The sequence below is a fragment of the Schistocerca americana genome, chromosome 6 (assembly GCF_021461395.2).
Source record: "Schistocerca americana isolate TAMUIC-IGC-003095 chromosome 6, iqSchAmer2.1, whole genome shotgun sequence".
NCBI lineage: Eukaryota > Metazoa > Arthropoda > Insecta > Orthoptera > Acrididae > Schistocerca > Schistocerca americana.
Window position 1 is genome coordinate 608,224,600 of NC_060124.1, and position 15,323 is coordinate 608,239,922.

At 42.2% G+C, this 15,323-nt stretch overlaps 1 protein-coding gene across 4 annotated transcripts in view; it reads left to right on the forward strand.

Moving 5' to 3' along the window:
- Positions 1–15,323, forward strand: part of LOC124619694 (zinc finger protein 594-like) — an 83,114-nt gene that overhangs the window by 51,852 nt on the left and 15,939 nt on the right. For 3 of the 4 annotated variants that reach the window (XM_047146246.1, XM_047146247.1, XM_047146245.1), the window contains one exon: positions 6,680–8,033. In XM_047146246.1, the coding sequence (XP_047002202.1) occupies positions 6,735–8,033 (1,299 nt within the window). In that variant the 5' untranslated portion in view covers positions 6,680–6,734. Of the gene's footprint in view, positions 1–6,679; positions 8,034–8,111; positions 8,368–15,323 lie in introns of those variants that run through there. The other variant, XM_047146248.1, reaches the window with a different exon arrangement.

The following is a 15,323-nucleotide window of genomic DNA, read 5'->3' on the forward strand; positions in this document are numbered from 1 at the left end:
ATTTTCAGTAGCCTGACATCAGAACAGTCCACCCACTGGTTTCTGTTCCTTTATTCTTTCCTCATTCCCCTTCTCCTATGTTTCCCCACTTCAGAAAATGAGATTCTTCCTCCCTGTGCATTCCTGAAGGCCTTCCCATGTGTCCGATGTGTAACAGGTGACTGGGTAATGTGTAATTACCAGCCCGATTGAAGGTAGGGTTTGCAGTGCACTCTGGTACTGGCCAGGCACAGGGAGGGGTGATTGCCTGAGCTGTTACCTTCCCAAATTGCCAACTGGTACCTCTGTCAGGTGTTTGGGGATTGTGACTTGGGTGACCAAAGAATCATCTGAGGGGCGGGGGGGGGGGGGGGGGGGGGGGTCCTGCAGTTGGAAGGAGCATCCCGTCTCTAGAGACTCTGGCTAACATGGGGCATTTTCTTGCAATGACCCAATCATCATCTTGTCAGCTGAAATCTACTAAACGTAAATGGAATGAGACTAACAATTCAAAGAACCTCCCAGCTGTACTCATGGTACCCTGTACTGAAAGTGGTCAGCCCTTTGCTATGGTTAATCTGTTTATCATTCAGAAATGTGTTGATGCAATTGCTGGCCCTGTGAAATCCTGCTCCCATTCACACAATGGCACTTTGCTTTTGGAGACTACCTGTGATTCTCAAGTGTAGCAACTGCTTGCAGCTTCACCCCTTCACATCTATTCTGTTCATCTCGAGGTCCATTGAATGCTAAAGTGTTTGCATGGTGATATCACACTAGGCTGCTCAATGGTCTGACAGAGGCGGAAATCCAAACTTACATTCCAAACCTGATGTAGTGTTACCAATGTCATTCTTACAGTCACACTCGAATGCCCTGTTGACACCTGGCCAAAAGTTTAACCTGTGGTATGGATCCACACGAGGGCGATTTTCCGCCTTCTTCTCCCCGCTGTATCAATTGCAATGGTGACCATGCCCCCTCCCATGATTGTCCCATGTATCTCAATGAGTGGGCCATCCAGGAGGTCTGGGTGAAGGAGAAAGTGCCTTTCCCTGTCGCTCGCAAGTTGTTGGCTAGTCAGAAAACTTGCATTTTACCATCTGGCACTAGTAGTACTGTTCTTGTTACATCTTGCCCCACAAAGGACGTAGCCATGCAGACATGCGACCTCAGATTCAGCAGCACTGATTTAAATTTGACAGTGTCATGGTAGCACCCTCATCTCCTTCTCCTCCCGCTGTGCAACAAGCCATCAAATTCTCGACTCGAGCCGTGAAATCACCTGCTGCACAACCGGCAGGCCAGAAAGGACAAAAGAAATATCCACACAAAGCCAACAAACATCTGAATCATCATTTGCCAACCACAAAGGCTCCAAGAAGTCCAACAAATGCAAACAATCTTCTCCTTTGCTGACTGGGAGATCCTCTTCAATGGTGTAGCCACATTATACCCTCACCTGGCCGACCTCTGTGTCGCTGGTGTGCACAGCCAACTGTTTTTCTGCCCTGTATTCTGCAGACTGACTGAGGGAGAATGCCGATGCCTCTATAGATCTCATTGAGCAGGATCCTTCAGCAGGATCCTACTGCAGAGAGTCTTTGAAGGCCGGCACTCGGCAGCCACCGAGGTGACAACCCTTCATTTTTTTCCCTCTCCCCTTTCCTTATCATCACTCACCTCCAATGGAATTTTTCCGGCCTTAAATCCAATAAGGAGGAGAGAAAATTATGTCCTCATGACCACTTTGACCTCTCACATTTCTTTCTGGTCCACTTTGATCTCTTGCATTTATTTCCGGTCCGCTTTGACCTTCCACCTGAGGACTGTATTCCATCTCATGGGGTAGTCATGCTGCTCATCGATGACAATTTTCATAGTCAAACCATCTCAATTAAACACCCAGTTGGTAGCTGCTGCAGCGTGCATTTTCCTTGCTCACTTCACATTTTCCCTCTGTGGGGTGTCACCAGGACAGACTTGCCCACATTGTTGGGCATTTCGCCGGCTGCTGTGGCCGAGCAGTTCTAGGCACTTCAGTCTGGAACTGCACGACCGTTACAGTCGCAGGTTTGAATCCTGCCTCAGGCATGGATGTGTGTGATGTCCTTAGGTTAGGTAGGTTTAAGTAGTTCTAAGTTCTAGGGGACTGATGACCTCAGATGTTAAGTCCCATAGTGCTCAGAGTCATTTGAATGATTTTGTTGGGCATTTCCTTCACACCTTTTTGCTGCTCAGTGTCTTTAATGCTCACCATCCCCTTTGGGGCTCTCCCAGAACCTGTGTGAGAAATGCCCTCTTGGCTGAGTTCCTCAATCAACTCAGCCTCATCTGTCTTAACACTGGAGCACACATGTTCCTTTTAGACTCCACGCACACCTATTCCCATTTGGACCTCTCCTTCTACACTGCCCAGCTTTCCCGTCATCTCGAGTGGTCCATTCTCTCTGACACATACTGGAGAGACCATTTCCCACGTGCTATTGGTTTGCTGACTCCTACCGCATGTACGTGCAAACCCAAATGGCAGCTTTCATGGCAAATAGGAGGCTTTACTCCTTCCTCATGACCTTCGACAAACAACATTTGCCCTGCTGTGATGAACAGGTAGAATACCGTATCAAGTGTATCCTTACTGTTGCAGAACATTCCATTCCTCTCACTTCATCTTTACCGCTGTGTGTCCTGGATGCTTGGTGAACTGAGACGTGCCCCAATGCAAATCGGTTCAGAGACATGCTCTCCACATTTTTAACCACTGTCCTACGGTGGTGAACTGCATTTGATATAAACAGTTGTATGCACAGTCTCACTGCATTCTTTGGGATAGCAAAACAAGCTAGCTGGATTTAGTAGTTCTTTTAACAGCTCCACTCCCTCTTCGGCCGTGTGGGCTTACCTCCGATGGCTCTATGGAGTATGATCCTCCAGTTTTCAGGCCGACCATAGCAGATGATGTCATTGTGGACCTTATTGTTATCTCCAACACCTTGGGCTGCTATTTTGCAGAAATTTTGAGCTCCACGCACTATCACCCAGTCTTCCTCCATCAGAAGTGATTGAAGGAGGCTCGGGTGACACTCTTCTCTTCTCAGAATCGTGAGTGCTACAACGCCACTTGTACTATGAGGGAGCCAGATCGTGCTCTGGCTTCATCCCCATCCTCAGTCCCAGGGCCAGACGATGTTCACATTCAGATGTTGCTGCAGTACCTTTCTTTTGTGGGCAAGCACTTTCTCCTTCATATGTACAATCACATGTGGGCAGAGGGCACATTTTCCAGACACTGGGCTGAAGCCACTGTCATATCCATACCTAAGCCTGGTAAGGACAAATACCTTCCTTGTAGTTATCGCCACATTTCTCTCGCCAGCTGTTTTTGCAAGGTGATGGAATGTATGATTCATGCCCAGCTGGTATGGTGGCTCGAGCCTAACAATTTACTGATGTGGATTTCGAGTGTGACCTTCTGCAGTTGATCATCGAGTCACTTTGTCAGTCTGTGTCATGAACAGTTTTCTTTGGAAATACCAGACTGTGGCCAGGTTTTTTGATTTGGATAAAGTGTGCGGCATTTGTTGGAGGACTGATGTCCCCAGTACTCTCTACATGTGGGGTTTCCGAGACCACCTGCCCCATTTACTTCAGGAATTTTTAGAAGACAGATTTTTCAAGGTACGTGTGGGTTCTGCCTTGTTGGACACGGTGTGCCACAGGTTTCCGCCATGAGCATCGTCCTCTTTGTCATCGCCAATAACGCTATTATGGCCTGTCTCCCACTGGGCATCTCCGGCTCCGTTTTAGTTGACAATTTTGCCATCTATTGCCATTCTCCTTGGACTTGTCTCCTTGAGTGGCATCTCCGACATTGTCTCAATCATCTTTACTCGTGGAGCATCGACAATGGCTTTCACTTTTCCACTGACGAAACCGTTTGTATGAATTTCTGATGGAACAATGGGTTTCGTCCACTGTCTTTACATCTTGGGTCTGTTGCTTTTCCGTTAATTGAAACTACAAAATTCCTGAGGCCTATGATCAATAGGAAACTTTCTTGGTCCTCCAGTGTGTCTTACCTGGCCACCTCCTGTACCCAGTCACTCAATGTCCTATGTGTCCTCAGTGGTACTTCCTGAGGAGCAGATTGGACCACCTCCTCCATTTGTGCCAACCCCTTGTCCTTTTGAAGCTAGGCTATGCGTGTTTTGTTTATGCATCTGCACATCCATCCATCTTACACCGTCTCAATACAATCCACCATCATGGCATCCATACGGGCCATTGGAACCTTTCACACTAGCCCGATTGAGAATCCGTATACAGAAGCTGCCAAACTACCACCGTCGTACTGATACGGTGCTCTCATTAGCGAATATACGTGCTGTTTGCCTGGCCACCCATCCTGTGCCTCCTTCTTTGATGACTCTTTGACTGACTGTATGGGGTGCGTACCTCTTCTCTGTACCTACTGGAGTTTGCTTTCAGCTATTGCTCCAGCAGCTTAATTTCACACTATCTGCCACGTTCCTGATGGGGGTGAACCTTTCACCACCTTGGCTTCATGTGGCTGTCTATGTTCACCTTGGACTTCATTCACCTCCTGGGGACACTACTCCAGACTCTCTATCGCTGTAAGTTTATTGACCTTCGCACAGAACTTCATGATAGTACCTTTGTGTATACTGGTAGCTCTTGGACTGACCACGGTGTCGGATGTGCCTTCGTCATTGGCACTGACAATATTTGGTATCGACTTCAGGAGCACTGCTCAGTATTTACAGCAGAGTTCTTCGCCCTGTGTCAGACCATTGAGTACATCTGGCAACGCAGGCTTTTCGACTGTGTCACTTGCTCAAACTCTCCCAGTGCCCTTCAGAGCCTGTGTGTGCTGTACACCGTCCATCCCTTAGTGCAGCAGGTCCGGGAAAGCTTTCACTTGCTCACTCTTGATGGAGCCACTGTGATTTTTCTGTGGGTCCCTGGCCACATCAGTCTGATGGGAAACGAGGCCACTGATGCTGCTACCAAGGCTGCAGTCTTCGTACCTCGGCCTGCTAGTTCTTCCATTCCCTCTGATGATCTCTGTGTCACCTTGGCATCACCACTGGACTTCCCTTCGTGGGAATAAGTTCCAGGAAATTAAACCCTCTGGCTGCATGGAGATCATTTTAGCCAGGTTGCGTATTGGGCACTATTTGCTTAGCCATCTCCATTTGTTAAGTGGTAACCCCCACCAATTTGTGCCCATCGTCATCAACCTTTGATGCTTTGCCATTTCCTGATGGAATGCCCTTTTTCAACTGCTTACATTCTAATTTATGTGAATTATCAGCTGTTTTAGTGAATGAGTGTGGGCTGTTGGCCATGTTTTACTTTTTATCCGTCGTAACAATCTGGTGAAGGACATTTAATGTTTAGTTTGGAACCTCCATTGTCTCTATGGCATACTTTATGGCCCTTTCTCCAAGAGAAAGTCACTGTTTTTTAGCTGTCTTTCCTTCCATTGATTAGGCTTAATGTGTAGTCACTTTTCATTCCTTTTTTTGTCTTTGTGTTCTGTGGTTCTGAGATGGGTGCGTATGGCCTTAGTTGTCTTGGCACCCTTAAACACAACAGAACAAAACATCACGTATTGCGGCAGGAACAAATAAACACTATTCACCAATATTTAAAATGTATTTCTTCAGTTTAAGTTTGCGTTTTAAGTCTCTCTTTGTAGCAGGGACCCATCATCCGTCGTCCCCCACCACTGGATATAGGCCTTATCCAGATTTTCCCATACATTATGATGTTTTCGCTTTTTGCATCAAATTGTGCCCTGGGTGTTTTCTTTATGCCATCAATCCATATTCAGTTACATCATCCTATAGCCTGTTTTCATATCATGAGGAATCAAACACAGAAACTCCTTAATGCATCTCCATCATTTTGCCTTGCTGGTTTCCTGGTCCATATCCATTCCAGTTTTGTAACAGCCACTATCACATCTTTAATTCCTGCCTTTTCTCTTATCCATTTGTCTGCTTTTCTGTCACTTCTGATGATGTGGAACACACGTCTTGCAATTGCTTCTTGGGCACCCTTCAAATTTTGAACTGCTTGAGCATTTGAAGTGCATGTTTCACTTCCATAAGTTAGTACTAGCAATATTCACTGGTCATAGACTGTCACTTTAGGCCATATGAGGAATTTACTTGTAACTACAGCATTCTGGGAAGGTGAGCAGTAGGCAAACACACCATATTCACATTCTGTGGGGTCCTGGTTTGAAATACCTTTCTGGTCATCCTAAAAAAGGTTTCCTGTGGTTTCCTAAACCATTTAGAGTGAATAAGCTTCTTTAAGAAGGCTCAAGTTGAATTTGTGCTCCATTGTTGTCTCATTTCTGCCGATATAGTTATCAACAGGATGTTACACCCTAACTTTCCTCTACTTTTGCTGACTATTCAAACTTAACATCATTTTTAAACATCATCCTTCATTAGTATCTGTGTTTTTTATTCCTATCCTGTCTTCTTTTGTTCAAGATCCAGTAAGTATATCTTACATTTTGTGGCTCTTTCGACCAACAACCCAGTGTTAAAAATACATTGTTCTTTAGTTGCACTTATCTGCCATGCTTTTAGTTGTAAAATTATTATTTTCTGGCAGTTAAGTAGTTTGTCCCTCTAATGAGTTATTTTATTATTTGTTGCAGGAAGAAGCTGGTGATGTACTGGTAGAAGGCTCCCAAAGCGAGAATACCCTTGGAAATGTGTTCAACAGATGACAAATCTGTTCAAAAGCTTGTGGTGACAAATCATTGTGGACACATCATTAATACTCTGAAAACATTTTGCACAGATGGAATATTAACAAATGTTACTTTTGTGACTGGGACAACCAAAGTTTGTGCTCATCTTCCTATAATCCAGTGCTTCAGTTCACATATACTCGACTGCCTCTGTGATGAAGTATACTCAGTGTACATTTCTGATACAAAAATCGATTCTCATAGCCTGAAGTTAGTGATTGATTATTTTTATACAGGAGTAGTTGTAGCACCTAATGAACTTAAAAGTCAGTTTGATAACAGTGCTAAATTTTTTGACATCAATTTTGTGGCTGCAAGGAAAGATGTGAAGCAAGAAGGAATTTACTACACGTTACCCAACTACCCTGAAACAATACTACAGGAACTGTGGGACTCACGAATTGATCCTTCAAAGTGTGATGTTATATTTGTAACAAGTGGTTATGTTCAGCTGCAGGCTCACTCTTGCATTTTAGGTGCCTGCAGTTCCTATCTGCTACACATTTTTCAAGAACATCGAAAAGAAAAACAAAAACCATTTCTATTTGTGCTGCCAAATGTGACAGAAGATGACTTACAAATTGTACTTGAGTTTTGTTATAAAGGATTTGTGGTGATTAGCAATGAAAATTCAAGATCTGTGTACAAAACAGCAAAGCTTTTAGGTGTCGAAAATCTTTGTGAAAAACTTTCCTCAGCATTTCCATATGTTTTAGAAGTTATGCAAAAAGTTGTAAATTCAAGAGAACAGAGCAGGATAAGAACATCATTCGGGGCATGTGAGGAGTCTGGTATTGTAAGAAATCCCCTGCAGGACTTGTTTTATTCTCTGTTGCAGTGTGGTAATTTAGTTGATGTTTCTATATATGTGGAAAATTCAAAACTTGAAGCTCACCTCCTTATTTTAAGCATTTTTAGCACACTCTTCAGAAATATCACAAGCAAACTCAAAGACAAATTGAGCCATACAATCGTGCTGATTAGTGGCTTAAGAATCCAACATATACAAGCTTTCATTGATTATATATATAGGGGGGAAGCAGAATTTCCTGGCAGTGTGTCTGATTTCTGTAAATTCATGTCTGAATTGTTAGATTTTGATTTGCTCCCAGTGTGTGAGAAAAACAGCGTAACAACGCAGTACGATAATACGGACTCCGACACAGTTAATGAGACATCATCCAGTGAAAACGTCACAAACACATACTCAATGGAGAAGACTATATTCTCAGAGAATGAAGATACTGCTGAAGGAAAGGTAAGTTATGTAAAAATATTAATGATTCCGTTTTAATTGAACAAACACTAGATATTTTTATATAAATTTTGTGTGCAGGTGTACAAGAAGCTGTAGAGTTATGCAGTGAGTCAGTGATATGTAATAGCACACAGACTGATGTTAATGAAACAACTATAGCAAACAGAACAACAATGACGAAGTGTGACACAAAATAATTGGATGAGAGGCAAACCAACTGATTGGCAACAGATGGAAGTTCAGAACTGTAGAACAGAATTTGAAAAATGGCTCCACAGGAATAAAAGTAAATTTTCAATGGAGAAACATTAAGTATGGTGTTCCACAAGGTTTGGTGCTTGGCCCACTCCTGTTTTTAAACATAAATCATTTGCCAGAGACACAGGAGAACTCCAGGAACTATGAAGTTTGCTGATGACACAAATATACTGATTAAGTGAAGCCAGACACAGACAAGAGAATAATGAAACAGGCTTACAGCTGGTTCACCGCAAACACTGAACGCTTCATCTTACAGAGACTCTTGTTCCAGATGAATAAAAGTTTAGTTCAGGTACCAGTTATGTAGTTCACGGGCACACAATGAAAGATGCAAGTCAAAATTCTCAGTTCAGCCCGATTGCACTTACAAGCCCCCTCTCATAGTATCGACCTGCTGAGGGGATTGCTAGCATACTTTCAATTGATGCTGTTTTATGATGCACCCTTCTGGGGAAAACCAGCTATGGTAACAATGTATTGCTTCTACAAAAGTGTGCAGTAAGAATATTGTGTAAAAGTCAGTAACTCAACATCTTGCAGAAGCCTCTTCAAAAACCTTGCGGTTCTCACTCTTATGTGAAAATACATATGCTCCTTTATGGTCAGTAATAAGAGTGAATTTAGGATGAACTCAGAATATCTATCTCTCTCTCTCTCTCTTTTTTTTTGCTGCACGGGGTAGCTGCGTTGTCTTAGGTGCCTTGTCACGGTTCGTGCGGCTCCCCCCATTGAATGTTCAAGTCCTCCCCCCTCAGGCATGGGTGTGTGTGATGTCCTTAGTGTAAGTTAGACTAAGTAGTGTGTAAGCTTAGGGACCGATGACCTCAGCATTTTGGTCCCATAAGATCTTACCAAAAATTCCCAAATTCTTTTCTTGTGCCTTTTTCCAACATCAACACAGGGTCAACACAGTTAGGAATGGATTTGTCACGGTTAATTGATGGAGTGACAAGATGCCATTCTCATCACCACTCCATTATCCCCTGGAACGGAATATGTGTAATCTAACTTTCTGCACACAAGTACGCGAGCAAACATTTTATAAATATTTGGAAATCACGTGACTGAGGCAGGACTTTTGTACCAGCCCGGTATTCACCAAGTAGGATAGGGGAAACTATGTAGAGACCACATTCACACTAGCCGGCACACTGACCCTCACCAGTCTGTGGCTGGTGCATCTCCCAATCCCAGAAGCAGTGCTCTGACATGCACAGCTCTCCAGGCAGGTAGCCTGAGTACTAGAAATAAAAGTAGTTTACGTACAGACTATGTGTGTCTGTCTATGGATCAGAACAGAGTCTTACATTCTTCTGCAACAAACTGGTGGTAGACATAAGAAAGTAAATTGGAAATTCCCACCTATAGCCTCAATTTATCAGAATATCTGGGCTTGGGAATACAAAGTCTGGTTAACAGTTATGTTCGTATTAAGCAGGTTTTAACTTTTCTAGTATACAGAAAGCTGATAATGGTCTCTCAAATCAGTGAAGTTACATAAATGCTTCATATGAAGTAGCAGAGAACACCAGTGACTGAGAAGTTGAGACTGGTGCTAGTAATGGCTTTTTTCCCAAAGTAGCTCTCTGTTCTTCTAACAAAAACTCTCTGGTAAGAGGTATCCAGACACCCCTGTGTAAAGTGGCATTGACCGCTAGCTCTCACGAGAGGCGGACCCACTGGTATAAAATGAGGTGAGGACTATTGTGTTATCATAGACAAGCAGTAACAGCAGAATGCGTTGGTCAAGAAAGCTGAGTGACTTCAAATGTGGACTAGTCATTGGATGTCAACTTTCTAACAAATTCATCAGGGACATTTAGAACCTGCCCGTGTAGACTTGGTGATGTGATTGTAAACTGGAAACACAAAAGAATGACCACAGTTAAACATGACCAGACAGACCTTATGTACTTATGGAAAGGACTCGTCTAGAATTCCAGAGGGTGTTTGTACAAAATCTCAAGACATCACACGAGAGTTCCAAAGTGCTACCAGAAGTTCAGATAGTAAAAGGACTGTGTCTAGGGAGGTAAAAAGCATGGGGTATAATTGTTGGGCAGCTACTCATCATAAGCCACACATTCCTGTAGCAAGTGCTATGCAATATTTCATGTGGTGTAATGAGCAGTGCCACTGGACAGTGGATTGATTGATTGATCGATTGATTTCTTTATTAATCCATGTAACAATTTACATTGTGTGGATTTCGTCAGCAAAATCATATACATGATGGGAAACAAGTGATTTGTAGTGACAAATCATGCTGTAGTCAGTGACAGTCCAGTGAAAATGTTTGAGTTTGGTGAGTACCTGGAGACCCATTAACTCTCATCATGTGTAGTGCCTGTAATGAAATATGGAGGAGGTGGTGATTTTCACAGTTGGGGTGTGGTCCCTGTATTGCACTTAAGAAAATGCTACATGTAGAAGGATATGAACACATTACACAGCATTGCATACCATATACAGTAGGGGAGCAATTCAATGACGTTGATTGTATCTGCATGATTATGCATGAAGCATCATCTGTGAGGCAATGGTTTATTGGTAGTAATATTCCTGAAATGGCATGGCCTGAACCCAATGGAACACCTTAGGGATGAGTTAGAATATCAACTTCGTTTGTAAACCCAGTGTTCAACGTCACCATCTTCTCTGGTTCTTGTGGAAGAATGGGCTGCCAGTTCTCCACAGACATTCAGACACCTCATTGAAAGTATACCTGCTATGTGGAATATTTAGCGGCTTATTTTCCTATTGGGGGTGAGAGGAATGGGCTGTTGAAAGAGTCCAGTAGTTGATATGTAGCTCTTGTATTTTATTGGATTTTCCAATTCTCTTACATTTTCTGTCGGTTGCTGTACAATATTGATGCTGTGAGGGTCCTGTTACTCAGTTCCCTGGAACTGTGAACCAGCTTCTCCCATGTGGACTTTCATCTGCAGTGTCAATTATACTGAAAGAGACTTTTTCTTCTGCATAGAGGAACAACACACCCAGAGGAGTTGAACTAGATGATTTCCTACATCATACAATCCTAACTTCTAATTGATTGACTTCATAAACTTAAAATCTTGTCTAGACTTTTGCACGAGTGTGTCTCACAAGAGACTTTGAACAACTTTTTACAATAAAATCTGAACTTCAGCTGTCTCTTTGGTGATGATTTCTTTGACATCCTGGAGGTCGTGTTCACTCCATACCATTTACCCGTGGCCCTGAGAAGCAAACACCTCCACCGAGCAGTTAGAGGTGCCAGTCCACAGCCGTCAACACTGGTAGCACAGGATCGGTGCAACTCTGATCTGCACAAACCATCAAAAATCTCCTAAAAGTGGGGTGCTGTCTACTTGTTAACTACCTTAACACACACACACACACACACACACACACACACACACACACACACACACACACACACACACACACGCAAAATTGTTGGCCAATGTAGATCAAGAACAGCATGTTATACTTCAAGAGTTCAAGCTGTCTTGAAAAGAAAATGGTTCACACATCCCATATTAATGTCCACTAATAGGTCACTAAATGTTTTTGATTAGATGGTGTATGGCTCTGAGCACTATGGGACGTAACATTTATGGTCATCAGTCCCCTAGAACTTAGAACTACTTTTAAACCTAACTAACCTAAGGACATCACACAACACCCAGTCATTACGAGGCAGAGAAAATCCCTGACCCCGCCGGGAATCGAACCCGGAGATGGTGTATATATGAGGTTTGATCAAAAAGTAATGGGAAGTTTTTAATTTTGAGGGATTTGTAAATCTGATTTTCAGGTTTTTTTTCTGTTTTTGGTACACATGTTCCTCATGTATGTATGAATTTTCAGCTGTTTTGAATGTTTAGTTTATTGTTGACAGTTGAAATGATTATACACAATTTAGAGAGCCCAGAAAATTTTTGCTTTTGAAATAGTTGGATCAAAGAATCAGCATTAATTTTTCCTTGCAAAATGGAATAAAGTGTAGCATCACATTTGAAATGTTGACTTTGGCTTTTGGCAAGTCTACTATGGGTAAGACAAGAGCTTAAGAGTGGTATAAATGTTTCAGAGAGGGTCGAGAAGACATTGAAGAAGACATCAATTACAGGTAACAGTGGGGAAGAAGTACAGAAAATGGTTGTGGGAAATTGCCGAATCACCAACAGAGAGGTTGGGGATGCTGTCAGCCTATCCTTTGGCTCATGCCAAGCAATGTTTTGTGTTTTTTGGGCATGAAATGTGTAGCAGTACAGTTTCTTCCAAAATTGTTGAATTTCAACCATAAATGACATCATTCCGAAATTGTGGAATGAAGTCAACAATGATCCAGAACTTCTAAAGAAGGTTATAACAGGTGATGAAACATGAGGTGTTACATCGAAACCAAGGCCCAATCATCCCAATGGAGACTGCCTAAAGAGTCAAGGCCGTAAAAAAAAAAAAAAATATTTTTGACAAGTTTGATCATGTGAAGGTTCTTCTCACTCTTTTCCCCACGAGTTCCTGCCCGATGGTTGTACAGGCAATATGGAATACTACCTGGGAGTTGCATGCCGATTGTGTGAAGCAATCTGAAGAAAATGACCAGAACTGTGACAAAAATGCTTGTGGAAATTCCATCACAATAATGATCCCACTCACACTTCAATGCTTGTTCGTGATTTTTCGGCAAAAAACAGTACCATTATGTTGCCTCAGCCACCATATTCACCAGATGTGGCACCCTGCAGCTTCTTTCTATTCCTGATGCTGAAGAGAACCACAAAAGGATGTTGTTTTGCCACCACTGATGAGATAAGACACCATAACTTACAGCGAGTCCAGAAGTGCTTCCAAGATTGGAAAAAGCACTAGCACAAGTGTATTATATCTGAGGAGGATTACTTTGAAGGCGACAAAGTTGATTATTATGAATGAATAAAGATTCTTTAAGAAAAACAAAAATTCCTGTTACTTTTCAGTCACACCTCATATATATGTATAAAGTCACCTAGAAGCGATTCCAGTAATTATCAGTGTATAATATTTGAACTAGTAATTTCAGTGTAGATTTCCTCAACTATGACCATGTCATTCCCATTACCTTTTTTCAATCCTATGCGGGTAACTCTTATAACTGCCATCTGGTTTCTGTACAAATTGTAAATAGCCTTTCGCACCCTGTATTTTACCCATGCCACCTTCAGAATTTGAAAGAGAGTATTCCAGTCAACATTGTTAAAAGCTTTCTCTAAGTCTACATATGCTAGAAACATAGGTTTGCCTTTCCTTAATCTTTCTTCTAAGATAAATTGTAGGGTCAGTATCGCCTCACGTGTTCCAATATTTCTATGGAATCCAAACTGACCTTCCCCGAGGTCAGCTTCTACCAGTTTTTCCATTTGTCTGTATAGAATTCACGTTAGTATATTGCAGCCGTGACTTATTAAATTGATAGTTCGGTAATTTTCACATCTGTCAACACCTGCTTTCTTTGGGATTGGAATTATTATATTCTTGTTGAAGTCTGAGGGTATTTCACCTGTCTCATACATCTTGCTCACCAGATGGTAGAGTTTTGTTAGGCCTGGCTCTCCCAAGGCTGTCAGTAGTTCTAATGGAATGTTGTCTACTCCCGGGGCCCTGTTTCGACTCAGGTCTTTCAGGGCTCTGTCAAACTCTTCACGCAGTATCATATCTCCCATTTCATCTTCATCTACATCCTCTTCCATTTCCATAATATTATCCTCAAGTACATCGCCCTTGTATAGACCCTCTATATACTCCTTCCACCTTTCTGCTTTTCCTTCTTTGCTTAGAACTGGGCTTACATCTGAGCTCTTGATATTCATACAAGTGGTTCTCTTTTCTCCAAAGGTCTCTTTAATTTTCCTGTAGGGAGTATCTATCTTACCCCTAGTGAGATAAGCCTCTACATCCTTACCTTTGTCCTCTAACCATCCTTGCTTAGCCAATTTGCACTTCCTGTTGATCTCTTTTTTGAGATGTTTCTATTCCTTTTTGCCTGCTTCATTTACTGCATTTTTATATTTTCTCCTTTCATCAATTAAATTCAATATTTCTTCTGTTACCCAAGGATTTCTACTAGCGCTCATCTTTTTACCTACTTGATCCTCTGATGCCTTCACTACTTCATCCCTCAAAGGTACCCATTCTTCTTCTACTGTATTTCTTTCCCCCATTCCTGGCAATTGTTCCCTTATGCTCTCCCTGAAACTCTGTACAACCACTAGTTTAGTCAGTTTATCCAGGTTCCATCTCCTTAAATTCCCACCTTTTTGCAGTTTCTTCAGTTTTAATCTACAGTTCATAACCAATAGATTGTGGTCGGAGTCAACATCTGACCCTGGAAATGTCTTACAATTTAAAACCTGGTTCCTAAATCTCTGTCTTACCATTATATAATCTATCTGATACCTTCTAGTATCTCCAGGGTTCTTCCATGTATACAACCTTCTTTTATGATTCTTGAACCAAGTGTTAGCTATGATTAAGTTATGCTCTGTGCAAATTTCTACCAGGCGGCTTCCTCTTTCATTTATTACTCCCAATCCATATTCACCTACTAATTTCCTTCTCTCCCTTTTCCTACTATCGAATTCCAGTCACCCATGTCTATTAAATTTTCGTCTCCCTTCACTACCTGAATAATTTCTTTTACTTCATCATACATTTCATCATCTGCAGAGCTAGTTGGCGTATAAACTTGTACTACTGTAGTAGGCGTGGGCTTTGTGTGTATCTTGGCCACAATAATGCATTCACTATGCTGTTTGTAGTAGCTAACCCGCACTCCTATTTTTTATTCATTATTAAACCTACTCCTGCATTACCCCTATCTGATTTTGTATTTATAACCCTGTATTCACCTGACCAAAAGTCTTGTTCCTCCTGCCACCGAACTTCACAAATTTCCACTATATCTAACTTTAACCTGTCCATTTCCCTTTTTAAATTTTCTAACCTACCTGCCCTATTAAGGGATCTGACATTCCATGCTCCGATCCGTAGAACGTCAGT